At 59.6% G+C, this 12,748-nt stretch overlaps 1 protein-coding gene across 1 annotated transcript in view; it reads left to right on the plus strand.

Moving 5' to 3' along the window:
- The first annotated feature begins 1,571 nt into the window (after nucleotides 1-1,571).
- Nucleotides 1,572-12,748, plus strand: part of DCHS1 (dachsous cadherin-related 1) — a 38,788-nt gene continuing 27,611 nt past the window's right edge. Inside the window, exons 1-2 of the mRNA XM_056858757.1 lie at nucleotides 1,572-2,198; nucleotides 3,229-5,013. Of these exons, the coding sequence (XP_056714735.1) occupies nucleotides 1,572-2,198; nucleotides 3,229-5,013 (2,412 nt within the window). The remainder of the gene's footprint in view (nucleotides 2,199-3,228; nucleotides 5,014-12,748) is intronic.

A 12,748-nucleotide genomic window follows, 5' to 3' on the forward strand; every position in this document is an offset into this window, starting at 1 on the left:
ATAAACAGCTGCTTTGATCTCTCTCACTGGTGTATGTAGAACATTGCGAGCTATGATCTCATGCATTTCATTAACAGGTGAATTCATAAGTGAAATCTATTTGTAGTTTGTAGAATTCAACCATGATTTCAGCTTTTGAAAATTTGCAGCACCTTAGCAGCCAGAGCTGTTTCAGGTCTGACTCTTCCTCGTCATGGCTGCATATCATTATATGAGGTGCTGTAAAGGAACACAGGCAGGACCATGCTGCCGCAGCCGTCTTTCTTCATTGGCCAACTTTCACACCCATGCATAGTAACAGGGGATACGATGGCATGAATTAACTCGATCTTGGTCACCGGCAACCCATCCTTCCACTCGAGGATCTTTTCTCACTCCTTCGGGGCTGCCCTTCCCAGTCTCAGCCTCCTTCTGGTTCGTGGGCTGCAGTCTCCCTTTGGGTTGATGATGGAGCCCAGGAATAGAAAGTCTGGAACCGTTTCAGTTTCTTCAGTGACAGCCTTAAAGCTGTGAGTCCTTACTTTTGTCTCCTTGATGTTCGGTGCATTTTCAAAGGGGGCTAAACTGCCTTCGGGAAGAGGATCAGCCCCACAGTACTTGTTAGCCATCTTGACTCAATGGAAGGGTGCAGTGGCTCCCGTGTTGCTGGCTTCTTGACATTGGGCTGGCCAGTCACACACTTGCCGCCCAGCTTGCCTCACAGGGTGGTTGTGGTGAGGATAAGGGGGGGGGAGGAGGAGGAGGCCCTCCGCTGCAGGTCTCCACTGGGCTGAAAGGGGGGGTATGAAGGGGGCAAATCTCTGAAGGGGGCTGCCAGCCTCTGAATTCCTGGGGCTGTGGTGGGGGTCCCGGGCCTCCCTCGACCATCTCCACTGTTCCTGGAACTGGGAGGGTGGACTGGGTGGCCCCTCCGTCGGACTCTGCCGGCCGCTTTTGCACTTGGCTCTGCCACTGGGCTTGGAAAACTTCACTGTACAGGCAATCCCTCCCCCCCCCCCCGCACACCCAACCCCGGGAAGAGCAGGCCGGCCCCCCTCGCCCTCCCGCAGGGCTGGCTCCATGGAGAGGGTGCGACGGTGGGGTGGCAAGCACGAGCCCCCGAAGGTCGCAGAGCCCCTGCGGCGGCGCCCTGCCGCTAGGCGCGGGTGGCCTGCGGGGTAAGTGGGGGGGGGCCGAATGCGCCTGCCTGCCCGCCTGCCCGCCTGCCTGCCTGCCTTGGGCGCAGCCCCGGCCCGCAAGAGCCAGGAGGAGCGGGAGGCGCCGCGCCGCTCGCCGCCACCAGCCGGCCGGGGCGGGGGGAGGAGAGGAGAGAGAGGGGCTGTCGGGGGCGCGCAGAAGAGCGGGGAGGGGGCGCGGCGGAGCGCAGGCAGGGCCGGGCGGGAGCGGGAGCGGGAGCGGGAGCGCCAGCCAGCCCAACCGCCGGGCTCGGGTTTCAGCGGCGCGGGGCTCGCTCCGTCCGCCCATTGCAGCCTGCCGGCCGGCCGAGCCGCACACCCAGCCGCCTCGGGCTGCCGGAGAGCCCCCGCCCCGTCGGACGGCCAGCGGCGGCGATGGACGTAGGTGACCCGGAGATGGACGGCGGCTGCCCGACGCCCCCCTGGCCCCTGCCGCGCGGGAGAGGGAGCGACGGCGCCCCCCCCCGCACCTGGCCTGCCTTGGCCTCCCCCCCCCCGGCAGCCCTGCCCCCTTTGCACTGCGGCAAGCAGGGGGGTGGCGTCGGGTCCGGCTGGCCGGGGAGGGGGCCCCGGCTCGCGTTCCCCAGGCCGCCCCCCCCGCCTCGCCCCCCGCGCCAGGCGCTGCGCAAATTGGAAGCAGCTGCGGCCACGCCCCTCCTCCGCCGCGGAGGTCCGCCCGCCCGCCCCCCCGCCCCGTCTCACCCCCTGGCCCGGAGCCCTCGCTTGGGGGGAGGGGGCTCGCCGCTCGCAGCGGAGCCGCGGGGACCGGCCGGAGGGGCTTCCTTCGGCGGAGGGCTGCCTGCGGCCGGGCGCGGCCCCCCGGCAAGTGAGCGGACGCGGCCCGCCGGCGCCCCCCCCCCCCGCGAAGCGGCCGAGCCGGGCGGCGCGCCCCCGCCCCCCCGCCCGCCCCCCCGCTGGCCAGCGCCGCCAAGTCGGAGCTCAAGCGGCGCCTCTGCCCGCGCCGCCCGCCCGGGGGCCGCCGCCGCCGCCTCCTCCTCGGGGCCGGAGCCTGAGCTGCAGCGGGTCAGCCAGGCAGGGAGGGAGGGAAGGGGCGCCGCTGGGGTGGGAGCCAAGGAGCCGGAGGAGCCCCGGCCAAGGAGCCGCAGACAAAGGCGCGGGGAGGGAGGGACGGAGGGACGGAGGGGGCGGCGGGCGGGCGGCAGGGCGGGAGGGAGGGAGGGAGGGAGGCGAAGGCGGGCCGGCGGCGGCGGCGGCGGCGGAGACAAAGCGGGGCTGTGGCCAGCGCGCTCCCGCCGGCCCCCCCGCCTCCCGCCGGCCCCCGGCCGGGGCGAAGGAGAGCCCACCCCGCGCCCTTCCTGCCCTCTCCTCCGGAGATGAGCCGCAGCCCGAAGAGGACTCCCGCCTCGTCCTGGAGGCTGGCAACCCATCCCGCCACCCGGCAGCCTCACCCCCCCCCGCTTTCTCACCGGACGCTTCCTTGCTCTCCTGCCCTCTCTCTCCCCCCCCCATCGGCCCCCCCAAAGCGGCTCACCTCCTTCTGATCTCCTCCGCGTCATCCTCCCGGCAACCCCCCTGTGAGGTAGGCTGGGCTGCGGGTGCCTGCCTGCCCCAAGGGCGCCCAGCAGCCTTCCCACCGGCCCGCGGGTGTTTCCCAGGCTGTAGGCCGGCCCTCTGGCCGCTGCCCCCACCTTGGCCCTCAAGCAGCAGTTGCGGAGACCCCCGTGGTGGGGCTGCGGTCAGGAAGGCCAGCCCCCCCAACGCCCTTGCCCTCCCCGCTGGGAGTCTCGCAGGGCCTTCTGCCCTAACCAGGGAGACCCCACCCCAGCACTCCTGGCTCTGTGGGAGGAGCAGGCTGCCCCCTGCTCACCTGGGGGCCGGGAGGAAGGGAGGGCCGAAAGGGACAGGTCACCGGTGGGTGGCGGGAGGGGGGGGCTGCCGTGGCTCCCTCCTGAAGCAGGCCTGCGTGCCGTGTGGGGCCCGCTTCTCTCCTGTCCTCCCTCTGCCCCCCCCTCCCCCCCTCCCCACAGGGCTGCATTCCTGACGGGCTTTCCCGCTGCCTTTCTTGCAGGGCTGAGGCGCCTGCTTGGCAGAGGAGAGGCCCCGCTCCAGCCCCCGCTTCCCTCGGAGGAGGGAGCCTGGAGAAGAGCCAGACATGGTCCCGCTGCTCTTCCTGCTGGGGGGCCTGGCGCTGGGACAGGGCTCGGCCGCTGTGGGCACCCTCGACCTGCAGATAGACGAAGAGCAGCCCGTGGGCACCATCATTGGCGACATCAGCGCAGGCCTGCCGCCTGGCACCGCCTCCTTCATGTATTTCATTTCTGCCCAGGAGGGCAGCGGGGTGACCACCGACCTGGAGATCGACGAGAACTCCGGCATCATCAAGACTGCACGCGTCCTGGACCACGAGAGCCGTGACCACTACAGTTTCATCGCGGTCACCCCAGAAGGTGCCACGGTGGAGGTCCGTGTGCGGGTCAACGACATCAACGACCACCACCCCACCTTCCCCAAGCAGCGCAGCTCCCTCCAGATCCCCGAGCACACACCCCTCGGGAGCCGCTTCCCCCTCGAGCCGGCCTTTGATGCAGACAGCGGCCTGCTGGATACCCAGGGGTACTTGCTCAAGGGTGGGAACTTGGGCCAGGCGTTCCGGCTGGAGTCTCGCCGGGGCCCCGACGGAGTCCTGCACCCGGAGCTGGTAGTGGCCAGTGTCCTCGACCGGGAGGCCTGCGCCGCCTACGCTCTGCTCCTCGAGGCCTACGACGGCGGGTCCCCTCCTCGGAGCTCCCAGATGACCTTGGACGTGTCGCTGCAAGACATCAATGACAACGCCCCTGCTTTCAACCAGAGCCGCTACCACACGCTGATCCCGGAGAACCTCCAGCCCGGCAGCAGCATCGTGCAGGTCTTTGCCTTGGACGTCGACGAGGGGGACAACGGGGCCGTGGTGTACGAGATCAACCGTCGCCAGAGCGACCCGGAGCAGTACTTTGTTATCGATGCAACGACAGGGGTCATCAAGCTCAACAAGGGGCTGGACTATGAGTTGCGCAAGGTGCACGAGCTGGTGGTGCAGGCCCGGGACAAGGCCGTGCATCCGGAGGTTTCCACGGCCTTCGTCACCATCCAAGTGCGAGATTACAATGACAACCAGCCCACGATGACCATCATCTTCCTCAGCGAGGACGGCTCCCCTCGCATCTCTGAGGGAGCCCAGCCAGGGCAGTTTGTGGCGCGCATCTCCGTTTCAGACCCGGACTACGGCGAGTATGCCAACGTCAACGTCTCCTTGGAGGGGGGTGAAGGCAAATTTGCCCTCACCACCAAAGACAACATAATTTACCTGATCTGCGTGGACCAGCTGCTGGACCGTGAGGAACGGGACTCCTACGAGTTGCGAGTGACAGCTACTGACGCAGGAACACCGCCGCTGCGTGCGGAGTCGGCCTTTGTGCTCCAGGTGATGGATGTCAACGATAACCCTCCCCTGTTTGATGCTCAGGAGTACGAGCACACGGTCCCCGAGGTGGTCTATCCGGGCAGCTTCGTGCTCCAGGTGACTGCCCGGGACAAAGACCAAGGGCCCAACGGGGAGGTCTGCTACAGCATCCTGCACACCCCCCACACCCACTCCCACTGGTTTGCCATTGACCCTGCGACGGGCATCGTCACCACCGCCTCTGCCCTGGACTATGAGGTCGACCCCCAGCCCCAGCTGACGGTTCTGGCCTCCGACCGGGGCAAGCCCTCCCTGTCCTCCACCGCCGTGGTCCGAGTGGTCCTGCAAGATGTCAATGACAACGAGCCCATCTTCGAGAGCACCTTCTACAACATCTCCCTGAAGGAGAACGTCCCTCCGGGCACCTGCTTCCTTCACGTGAGTGCTGCGGAGGGTGGAGCTGGGAGCAGCTGGGTCAGCCCTCAGGGAAGGGCTGACTGAGAAGGAATCGCTCACGGTGGGAGAGCGCGGGCATGGCCAGCCTTGAGAGCTGTGTAGGGTGCGTAAAGTGTGGGGGAGGCTGTTGTGGGGCAGTCTGTCCCTGCCTCCCCTCGTCACTCTTTTGTGGAAGTGTGCCCTCTTACTCCGGTGATCCTCTGTTGGTTGGGCAGGAGAGGCAAGCGCCAGGTGGAGCCCCATGGAGGGGCACCCCCTGGTTGTTAATGGCAGCTGAGGAGCTTTGGTCCCCATGGTCTCCCTTCTCCTCCTGATGGCCAGCAGTTCCATGGTGGGGGCTGCAGGGGGCTTCTTGCACAGCATTCTCAGCTGTTAATGAGCAGGGGGGCTGTGAGGAGCTCAGAGCTGGTCAAAGAGGGAGTACATGTTGCCAGAGCCCCAAGGGACAAGGGCCCGCCATGGGACAAAGAGGCCAGACCCCTTCTGCCTGCTGGCCCTTCACTTCCTTGGCATGTCTCCTTTGCAGGGATGTCCTTGGTGGGGCTTGCTTGTGGGGCTGACCCTGCAACCTCCAACTGGCACCGAAGAAGCTGAGAACCCCCTCTGCTTCCCTGAGCTCTCTGGGCAAAGGGTGGGGTGAAAACCTCATAGATGGATCCTTTGGATTGTGGGTGGAAGGTTGTCGGGTGGTGCTTTGAATGGGTCAGGCCTCCTTAGGCCCCCAGGACCTCTGCTTCACGGAGTCTAAGTGCCGGAGTTGCTCATTCAGAGCGGGAGCCCCGGCTGGGTTAGGTGGGCCGCAGGATTGCCTCCATAGATGGCGGCCTCGGCTGACCGCCCAGGACCAGGGTGGGAATGCACAACCCAGACCACGCCAGGGGTGCGGGTGACGCCAGTGACTCTGTTGAAAGGCTGGAGCCGTGCAGCGTGGACTGGGACGGCACTGCTGGAGTTCCTTCTTCTGCTCGATGTGCAGCTTTTATTGTTGCTGCCTCAGATGATGCCCGCTGGTTTCCTCTGGGTCAGGTGTGGTTAGGACAGTGGCATGTTCCTGCTGAAAAAGAGGCAGGCAAGTGAAACGGCCTGCCCACACCAAGGCAAGGCACTCCCAAGGCCTGCTCTGGCTCCGGGGTCTGGATTGAGGGGGACTTGGGCGCTCTCAGAGCCTTGCTGGTGGCCGTGGGGAGGGCATGTGGCGGGAGATGGCTCAGGGCTTGTCCAGCATGGACCTCCTGGCTTTCCCCCGGGGAGGGCCAGGGCCAAAGCAAGAGAAATATTTCTGGAAGCAGAAAAGGCTGGCTGGTTGAATCGGACAAGGAAAAGCTGCAGCCGGTCTGGGTGGGTCCTGCGTGCCATTTTTGCTAGCTTGGCCCTCCCTCTGTTTCCAGTGGGTTTCCCTGAACTGTTTCAGATGCACAACATTCCTCGTGAGCCATTTGCCTCTTTCCATCCTTTGCTTCCTTGACGTCATAACCGCTCACTGCTTCACCCCTGGGCTGCCGGCCACTTCTGAACCTCTGGGGGTGGGGGCTTCCTTATGCTGTCATCTGTCTCATAGAAGGAACTTTCTGGGGAAGGAAACCCCCCAGAGGTGCCCCCCACCAGGTTCTGCAATGGCTGCACCCTGGCCCTGCCCCTCTTATAAGTGTGTGTGTGGGGGGGGGAGATGGCTACCGCTCCATCTTCACAGCTGCCTCTTTTTTAAAAAAAGGAGGGAGGGAAGGGCGCATTAGACCAGAGAAAAGGGGCCATGTGCGCCCTTTACAAAAGTGTTTTTAAACAATTTCTGTAATGAGCTTTTAATTTGTATTTTGCAAGGCTGCTGCCGCTGTTCTGCAGGGCGATGAAACTCAGCAGCTGGTACAGAAGACAAACGAATTTTTTCTGTTCTCTTTGACTCAGCTGTTTCTACCCTGATTTTCTCCCCAATGGGGACCCAAAGCAGCTTACAACACCCTCCTCCCCCTTCCATTTTTATCCTGACAACCCCTGTGAGGTGGGTTAGGCTGAGTGAGGGTTTCTGGCCCAAGGGCACCCAGTGGATGGAGACTTTGCAAAGTTCCCAAAAGGACGGTGTGCACAGCTGGCGGGGGGGGGGGGAAGCACCAGTGCCCGCTGCCTTGTAGCGCGCCTCCCTCCCCAGAGCGCAGGGTGAGGACACACACCAAACCCGTCTTTTTGCAAACCCGGGGAGGGGAGGGGAGGCCACTTGCCAGGGGGAGGGCTGTGGTGGTTTGGGCACTAGCAGAGGGGGTTATCTCCCAGCACAGGAGCTGTCTTAGGGAAAGGCGGCTGGGTTCCCGAGGAATGTGGCCAGAAAGAGATTTTGGAAAGGTTCTCAGACTCAGCAAGCTCTTCTCTTTGTCCCCGTCCCCATCCCCGTTTTCTCAGCTGTCCCATAATTCTCTCCCCTTCCCCCCTCCCTTTGCAAAATGTTTCTTTTCACATCCAAGCCCACAACTTGCTTCCCTGGCCTCGTTCCATCCTGGCTTTGTGCCTCTCCCATCCTCCTTCCCTCTCAGACAGTTTGTGCGGAGAGTCACACCAGCTGTGTCCTAGCGCCTGTTTTCAGCATCAGGCAGGAACTGTGGGCTGTGTGAAGGAGTGTCTACTAGCGCCTCTGAACGTGTGCAGAGTGCCTTGCCTCCCCTCAGTGCCCAGCAGGCAGGGACCACTCTCAGCCCTCGGGAAGCCTCAGCTCTCCCCTCGGCTTTGTCCTCGCCCTGCTCACGCCAGTCCCCCCATCCCTGTGCTGCGCGTGTTCCTTTGCCGCCTAGCTATTCCTGCCCCTCCTCCTCCACGGCCCCAGTCCCACTGCCGACCACCCCTCGGGTGGTGGGGCTGTGCCATCAGCCTCCAGGGCTTTTGTCTTAATTATCCTCTCTTTGAACTTTAACTGGCCATGCAGGTGGAGAAAGCAGGCGGACTGGTGCCCCAAAGCTCTCCTGTGGAACTCCTTGGAGTAAGAGCACCTGGCCTCGTGTTTCAAAGGGATTGGTACTAAAATCATTGTCATTTTTGCCTAAAGCCAACTGGAGGGAAATCCTGCTGACAGAGCCATTGTGGTTTAGTGGTTAGTGTGTCAGACTAGGATCTAGGTTTGAACCCCCTCTCTGCGATGGAATCTTGTGGGGTGAAGATGGGCCTATCCTCCCTCACAGGGTTGTTTTGGCTGGCTCCCAGTTTCTAGTTGCTTATTCACATTTCCTAGTTCCTTACTTGCGAATCCAATGACAGAATATTAAGGAAATTTTAAAATCTCTGCACTCCAAAATAAGGTTTGGACCACCACATATCACGCACCCCCATATTCGGGGGATCCTCCCCTCCAGTGGGACCTATCCTGCTTCCTGATCCAAACGGTGGTTCTGGCACTCCACTTTGGAACAATTACATAAAACAACAGCCTAAAATGAGATTTATAAAACAGTACTCAGAATAGACACAAGCCGTTAACGCAGCTTAAAAAGATTGAATCTTCAGTAAAAGCCTGAATGAAGGTGAATATTTTGGCTCAGTGCTGAAAGGGCAGGTGAATCTCAAGGCCAGGAGGTGTGCCAAATTCAGGGCTCCTGCGCCGAAAGAGCCCGGTCTCCAGTCACCGGCTGCCTAATCTCTGAAGATAGGGGCACGAGAGAGCAAAGCTCCTGAGGAAGATCTCCGCTGGTGGGCTAGAGAGCATGGGAGGAGGCGCAGTTCCTGAGGTGTCCTGGCCCCAAGCCCTTGAAGGTTAGCCACCTGCAGCAGGGTGGGCAGCCGGTGTGCATCTTTCAGCACCAGGATCATCTGGTGCCTGCGTCCAGCCCTTGACAATCGCCTGGCTGCGGCATTTTTGACCAGCTAAAGTTTCCAGACAGTTTTCAAGGCAACCTTGCAGAGAGTGGATTACAGTAATCTAACCTGAATGTGATCGGAGCATGGATCACCATGGCCAGATCGTGTGGCTATCAATAAGTGCCGTGGCAGGGAACTCTGCAATTAAGAGAGCAGTCCTCAGCAGGTTTACTTGTAAGTCATTCCCATTTTACTCAATGGGGCTTACTCCCAGGGAAGGGTTCTTAGCACAGCAACTTTAATCTCTCATTTTACTAAAGTTTTCCTTTGTCTGTACTGGACCTACCGCCCACTGGTTTCACTGGGTACTCCTGAGTTCTAGTATCGGGTGGGGGGGAGAGAGGGAGACAGCAGTTTTCTCAATCCGCCTTCCTTCCCCCTATGCAGAGCCTCTGTTGGGTGCCCTCTTAACTGTATTTTCTCTAAACGAAAAAGCCCCAAACTCTTTAGCTTCTCCTTTTAGGAAAGGGTGCTGCAACCCCTCAGTGATGTTGGCTTCTCTTTTCTGCACCTTTTCCAGCACTACATGCCACCATCCCATAGATTTATCTATTTATAGTCCATCTTTCTCGCTAAGACTCAAGGCCGATTACAGAATTTAAACCAGTGCCACAGGAACAGTGTAAGATGTTCCACACACCGTGTAATAAAATGGATTGCAAAGTTAGAAAACAATGCAAAAAACGGGAGCGCATGAATGAGAAGAGAATGCAACAATACATCACCATCAGCACTGTCATAAGCTACAGCCTTTGTCCCTTTGCAAAAGCGCCCTGCTAAATAATTTCATAATTTAGGACAGCCCTGTGCCCTTCTGGACATTTCTGCTCTGTGCTTCCTGTGGAATGACGGAAGTGTGGAAGCCGTCCTGAGCTCCTCAGGTGGGCCGATCCACAAGGTGGGAGCCTCTGCTGGGACTGCATGTGGACAGGAAGCTGCCGATCGTAACCATTTGCAGGGTGGCTCCTTCAGAAGACTTTGCCTGGATGAGCGTGGCTGCCTTAGTAGAGCATATTGGGAGAAGGGGTCAGTTGGACGTGTGGCTCCGAGGCCACGCGGGGCTTGGTAGGGGCTACGCAAAGGCACGACTCTGCGAGCCAGTTGGGTTTCACTGTGATTTGCCTTTTCCAGCACTGCCACGCGCTGAGCTGTCCACCTCAACCCCAAGATTGTTGCCTGCTCAGTCAACACCGATTTGGTCATTATCAGTGAATATTTAAAGTGAGGGTATTTCACTCCGTTGTGCATCGGTTCACACTTCTGGTGAACTTCATTTGTCCTGCTGTTGCCCCTTGCCCAGTTTGGAGAAATACTTTTGGAGATCTCCAGTGTCTTTGTTGGTTCTCTCATCATTATGAACAAAAACAAATGTCCAGGCTTGCATCGAACTGTAGCTGTGGCTGGATGGCCAAGAATACCTTTTGAGTCAGATTTCCTGGAAGCCGTTTCCATCTTGCAGGAGGTTCTAGGCACAGCACAGCAAGCCCCGGGCAACCCTGTTCTGGCTCCGTGCTGAGCACCATGGGTTTGGCTTCCTGCGCAGCCCAGGCCAGGAGAAGTGGTCCTTACGGGTATGGCTCTCTCTCCCTCTGCCCTCCACTCTTTAACATCCCTCACATCTTCTTGTGCTCTCCCATTCCTCTGTTGCCAGTTTTACTGTTCTCCTCCTCCACATTTTCTGTTTTGCGGCTTCGTTTTTCTGGACGAGCCTCCTCCTCTCCGTCTACATATCTTGTCCCCCTTCCTACCTTCCTTCTTGTGTCACCCCCCCCCCTCCCAAACACCATGGTCATCCCGCAAGCCAGGCCCAGTCTCCCCTTGGGCTCTTTCCACTCCCATTTTATCCATCTTACCCGGAGTACTAGCAGGGAGAGCTGGTGCAGCGTAGTAGTTAAAATGGTTGGACTCTGATTCAACTCTGATCTCGCTTCAAATCTCCTCTCAGCTGTGAATCTCACTGGGAGAATGGGGGGTCAGTCACTGCCCACCTACCTCATGACAGCAGAGAAGGACCTCAGAAGAGCCCCGTTGGATCGGACCAGTGAGGGTCCTTCTTGTCCAGCGTTCTGTTTCACACAGTGGCCAACCAGGTAACTAGAGAGGGCCAAGAAATGAGGGCACAGAAACCAAGATCTTCCCTTGCTGTTCCCTCCTTGGTAGAGGTGTAACATTTCCAGAAATTTTCAAGCCATGAGGGGGGCATTTTCCTGGGTTTTTTTCTTCTTCAGAAAACTGAAAATTAGGGGAAATTGAAATATATGCAATATATTTTCTATAAGTAAATTTGCAAGTGTATCCAATTTATTTTATTTATTTAATCCATTTGTACCCCGCTGTTCTTCCAAATGGGGACCCAAAGTGCCCATTTTATCCTCACAATGACCCTGTGAGGTAGGCTGGGCTAAGGGAGTATGACTGGCCCAAGGTCACTCAGCAAGCTTCCATGGCACGAGGGGGGATTCGAACCCAGGTCCCTCCATAAAGAGAATTATCAATTTATTCCTACTCTCTTGTTCCTGCCATTTAACCAATTTTTCATCCATCAGAGGACCCTTCCTCTTATTCCATGACTGGTTAGCTTACCCAGGAGTCTTTGGTGTGGTACCTTGTCAAAAGTCTTTTGGAAGTCCAAGTATGTGGACACGTACCTGATCACTCTGATCCACCTGCTTGCTAACCTGCTGAAAGAATCCCCAGAGGCTGGTGAGGTAGAAATAGATGGGGGCAGAAATGAGAGGGGTCCCAGCAGACCTGCCGTGATCTGTAATTATAACAGAGCCGTAAGGGAATATGTGGGGCAGAAGCCTATCTCTTGTCTCCCTATTGCCAGAGAGAGAGACAGACAGACAGAGATTCCCCTGGGCGTGCAGCCCCCCCGCCCAGATTCCAGCCCTGGCCCCTCCAGTCCAAGCAGTGGTTTTGGTAGCAGGAACTGGGCAAGATCCTTCTCCGCCTGAGCCCGTCTGCCTGCGTCACCAGTGTTGGGGAGGGAGAGACCCCCGGTCTGACTTGGTAGCAGGCAGCCTGGGGTATTCAGGTCCTCCTCCGGGGTGGGGTGGGGTCTGCTTTCCTTTCCCACGGAAGGATCTGTAGGGTGTCCTGGGCCACCCCTGCCCCGTCTGTAGAAAAGCAGGCTCTTCAGCAGCCCCCTTGTGTGGACATTCCTGGCATACCGTGCAAGGCCCCTCCCCCCTTGCCCTCTGGATTCCCCCCCTTTCTGGTCCTTCAGTCCCCAGATACATTCCCCACCCCAGCATCTGTGGGGTGCCGCCCAGCCTGCTGAGGGCCTCTTCCGACAGAGCGCCGTGCTCACCACTTGGCGGTTGGAAAGGATCCCAGCAACACGGGGGGGGGGGGAGATACCCACCCAGTCCCTCCATTTCAATTCACATGCCCATGCCCATGCCCAAGTTCTTCCTCTGGTCTCCTCTTGAAATACAGGAAGAAAAAATAGACCTGTGAAGATGTTGCTCTAAGCAGGCAGGGCAAATCTGAGCTTCTCCAAGCAAACCTTTGCCATTCTCTCCTGGGTAGCAAATGGGGCTGTCCGGGTCGTCTGGGGTGGGAGTGGGGGGCAGGAAGGGGGAAATGTTGGCAGAAGCGGCCCTTGGAGCCTCTCTGGGCTGAGTTATGCCTCTGGCTTTTTGTGTGAGTGTGTGTTCACACTCCCCCCGCCCCACCCCACCAACCCGGCACTGCCTTTTGGGCCTGCTGCTTCGTAGCTGCCCAGTGTGAATGACTGGGGCTGCCATAGCACAGCTGGGCTTTGTGTGTGCAACGCAGCGGCGGTCCTGTCTCACAGACTTTTCACAGTGGAGGGACGGGGTTTGTGTCCCCAGGGAGCAAAGTGAGCAGCCCCCCCTCCCCCCGGCACGGACTTGCC

Source organism: Euleptes europaea, chromosome 12 (genome assembly GCF_029931775.1).
Source record: "Euleptes europaea isolate rEulEur1 chromosome 12, rEulEur1.hap1, whole genome shotgun sequence".
In the NCBI taxonomy this organism is placed as follows: domain Eukaryota; kingdom Metazoa; phylum Chordata; class Lepidosauria; order Squamata; family Sphaerodactylidae; genus Euleptes; species Euleptes europaea.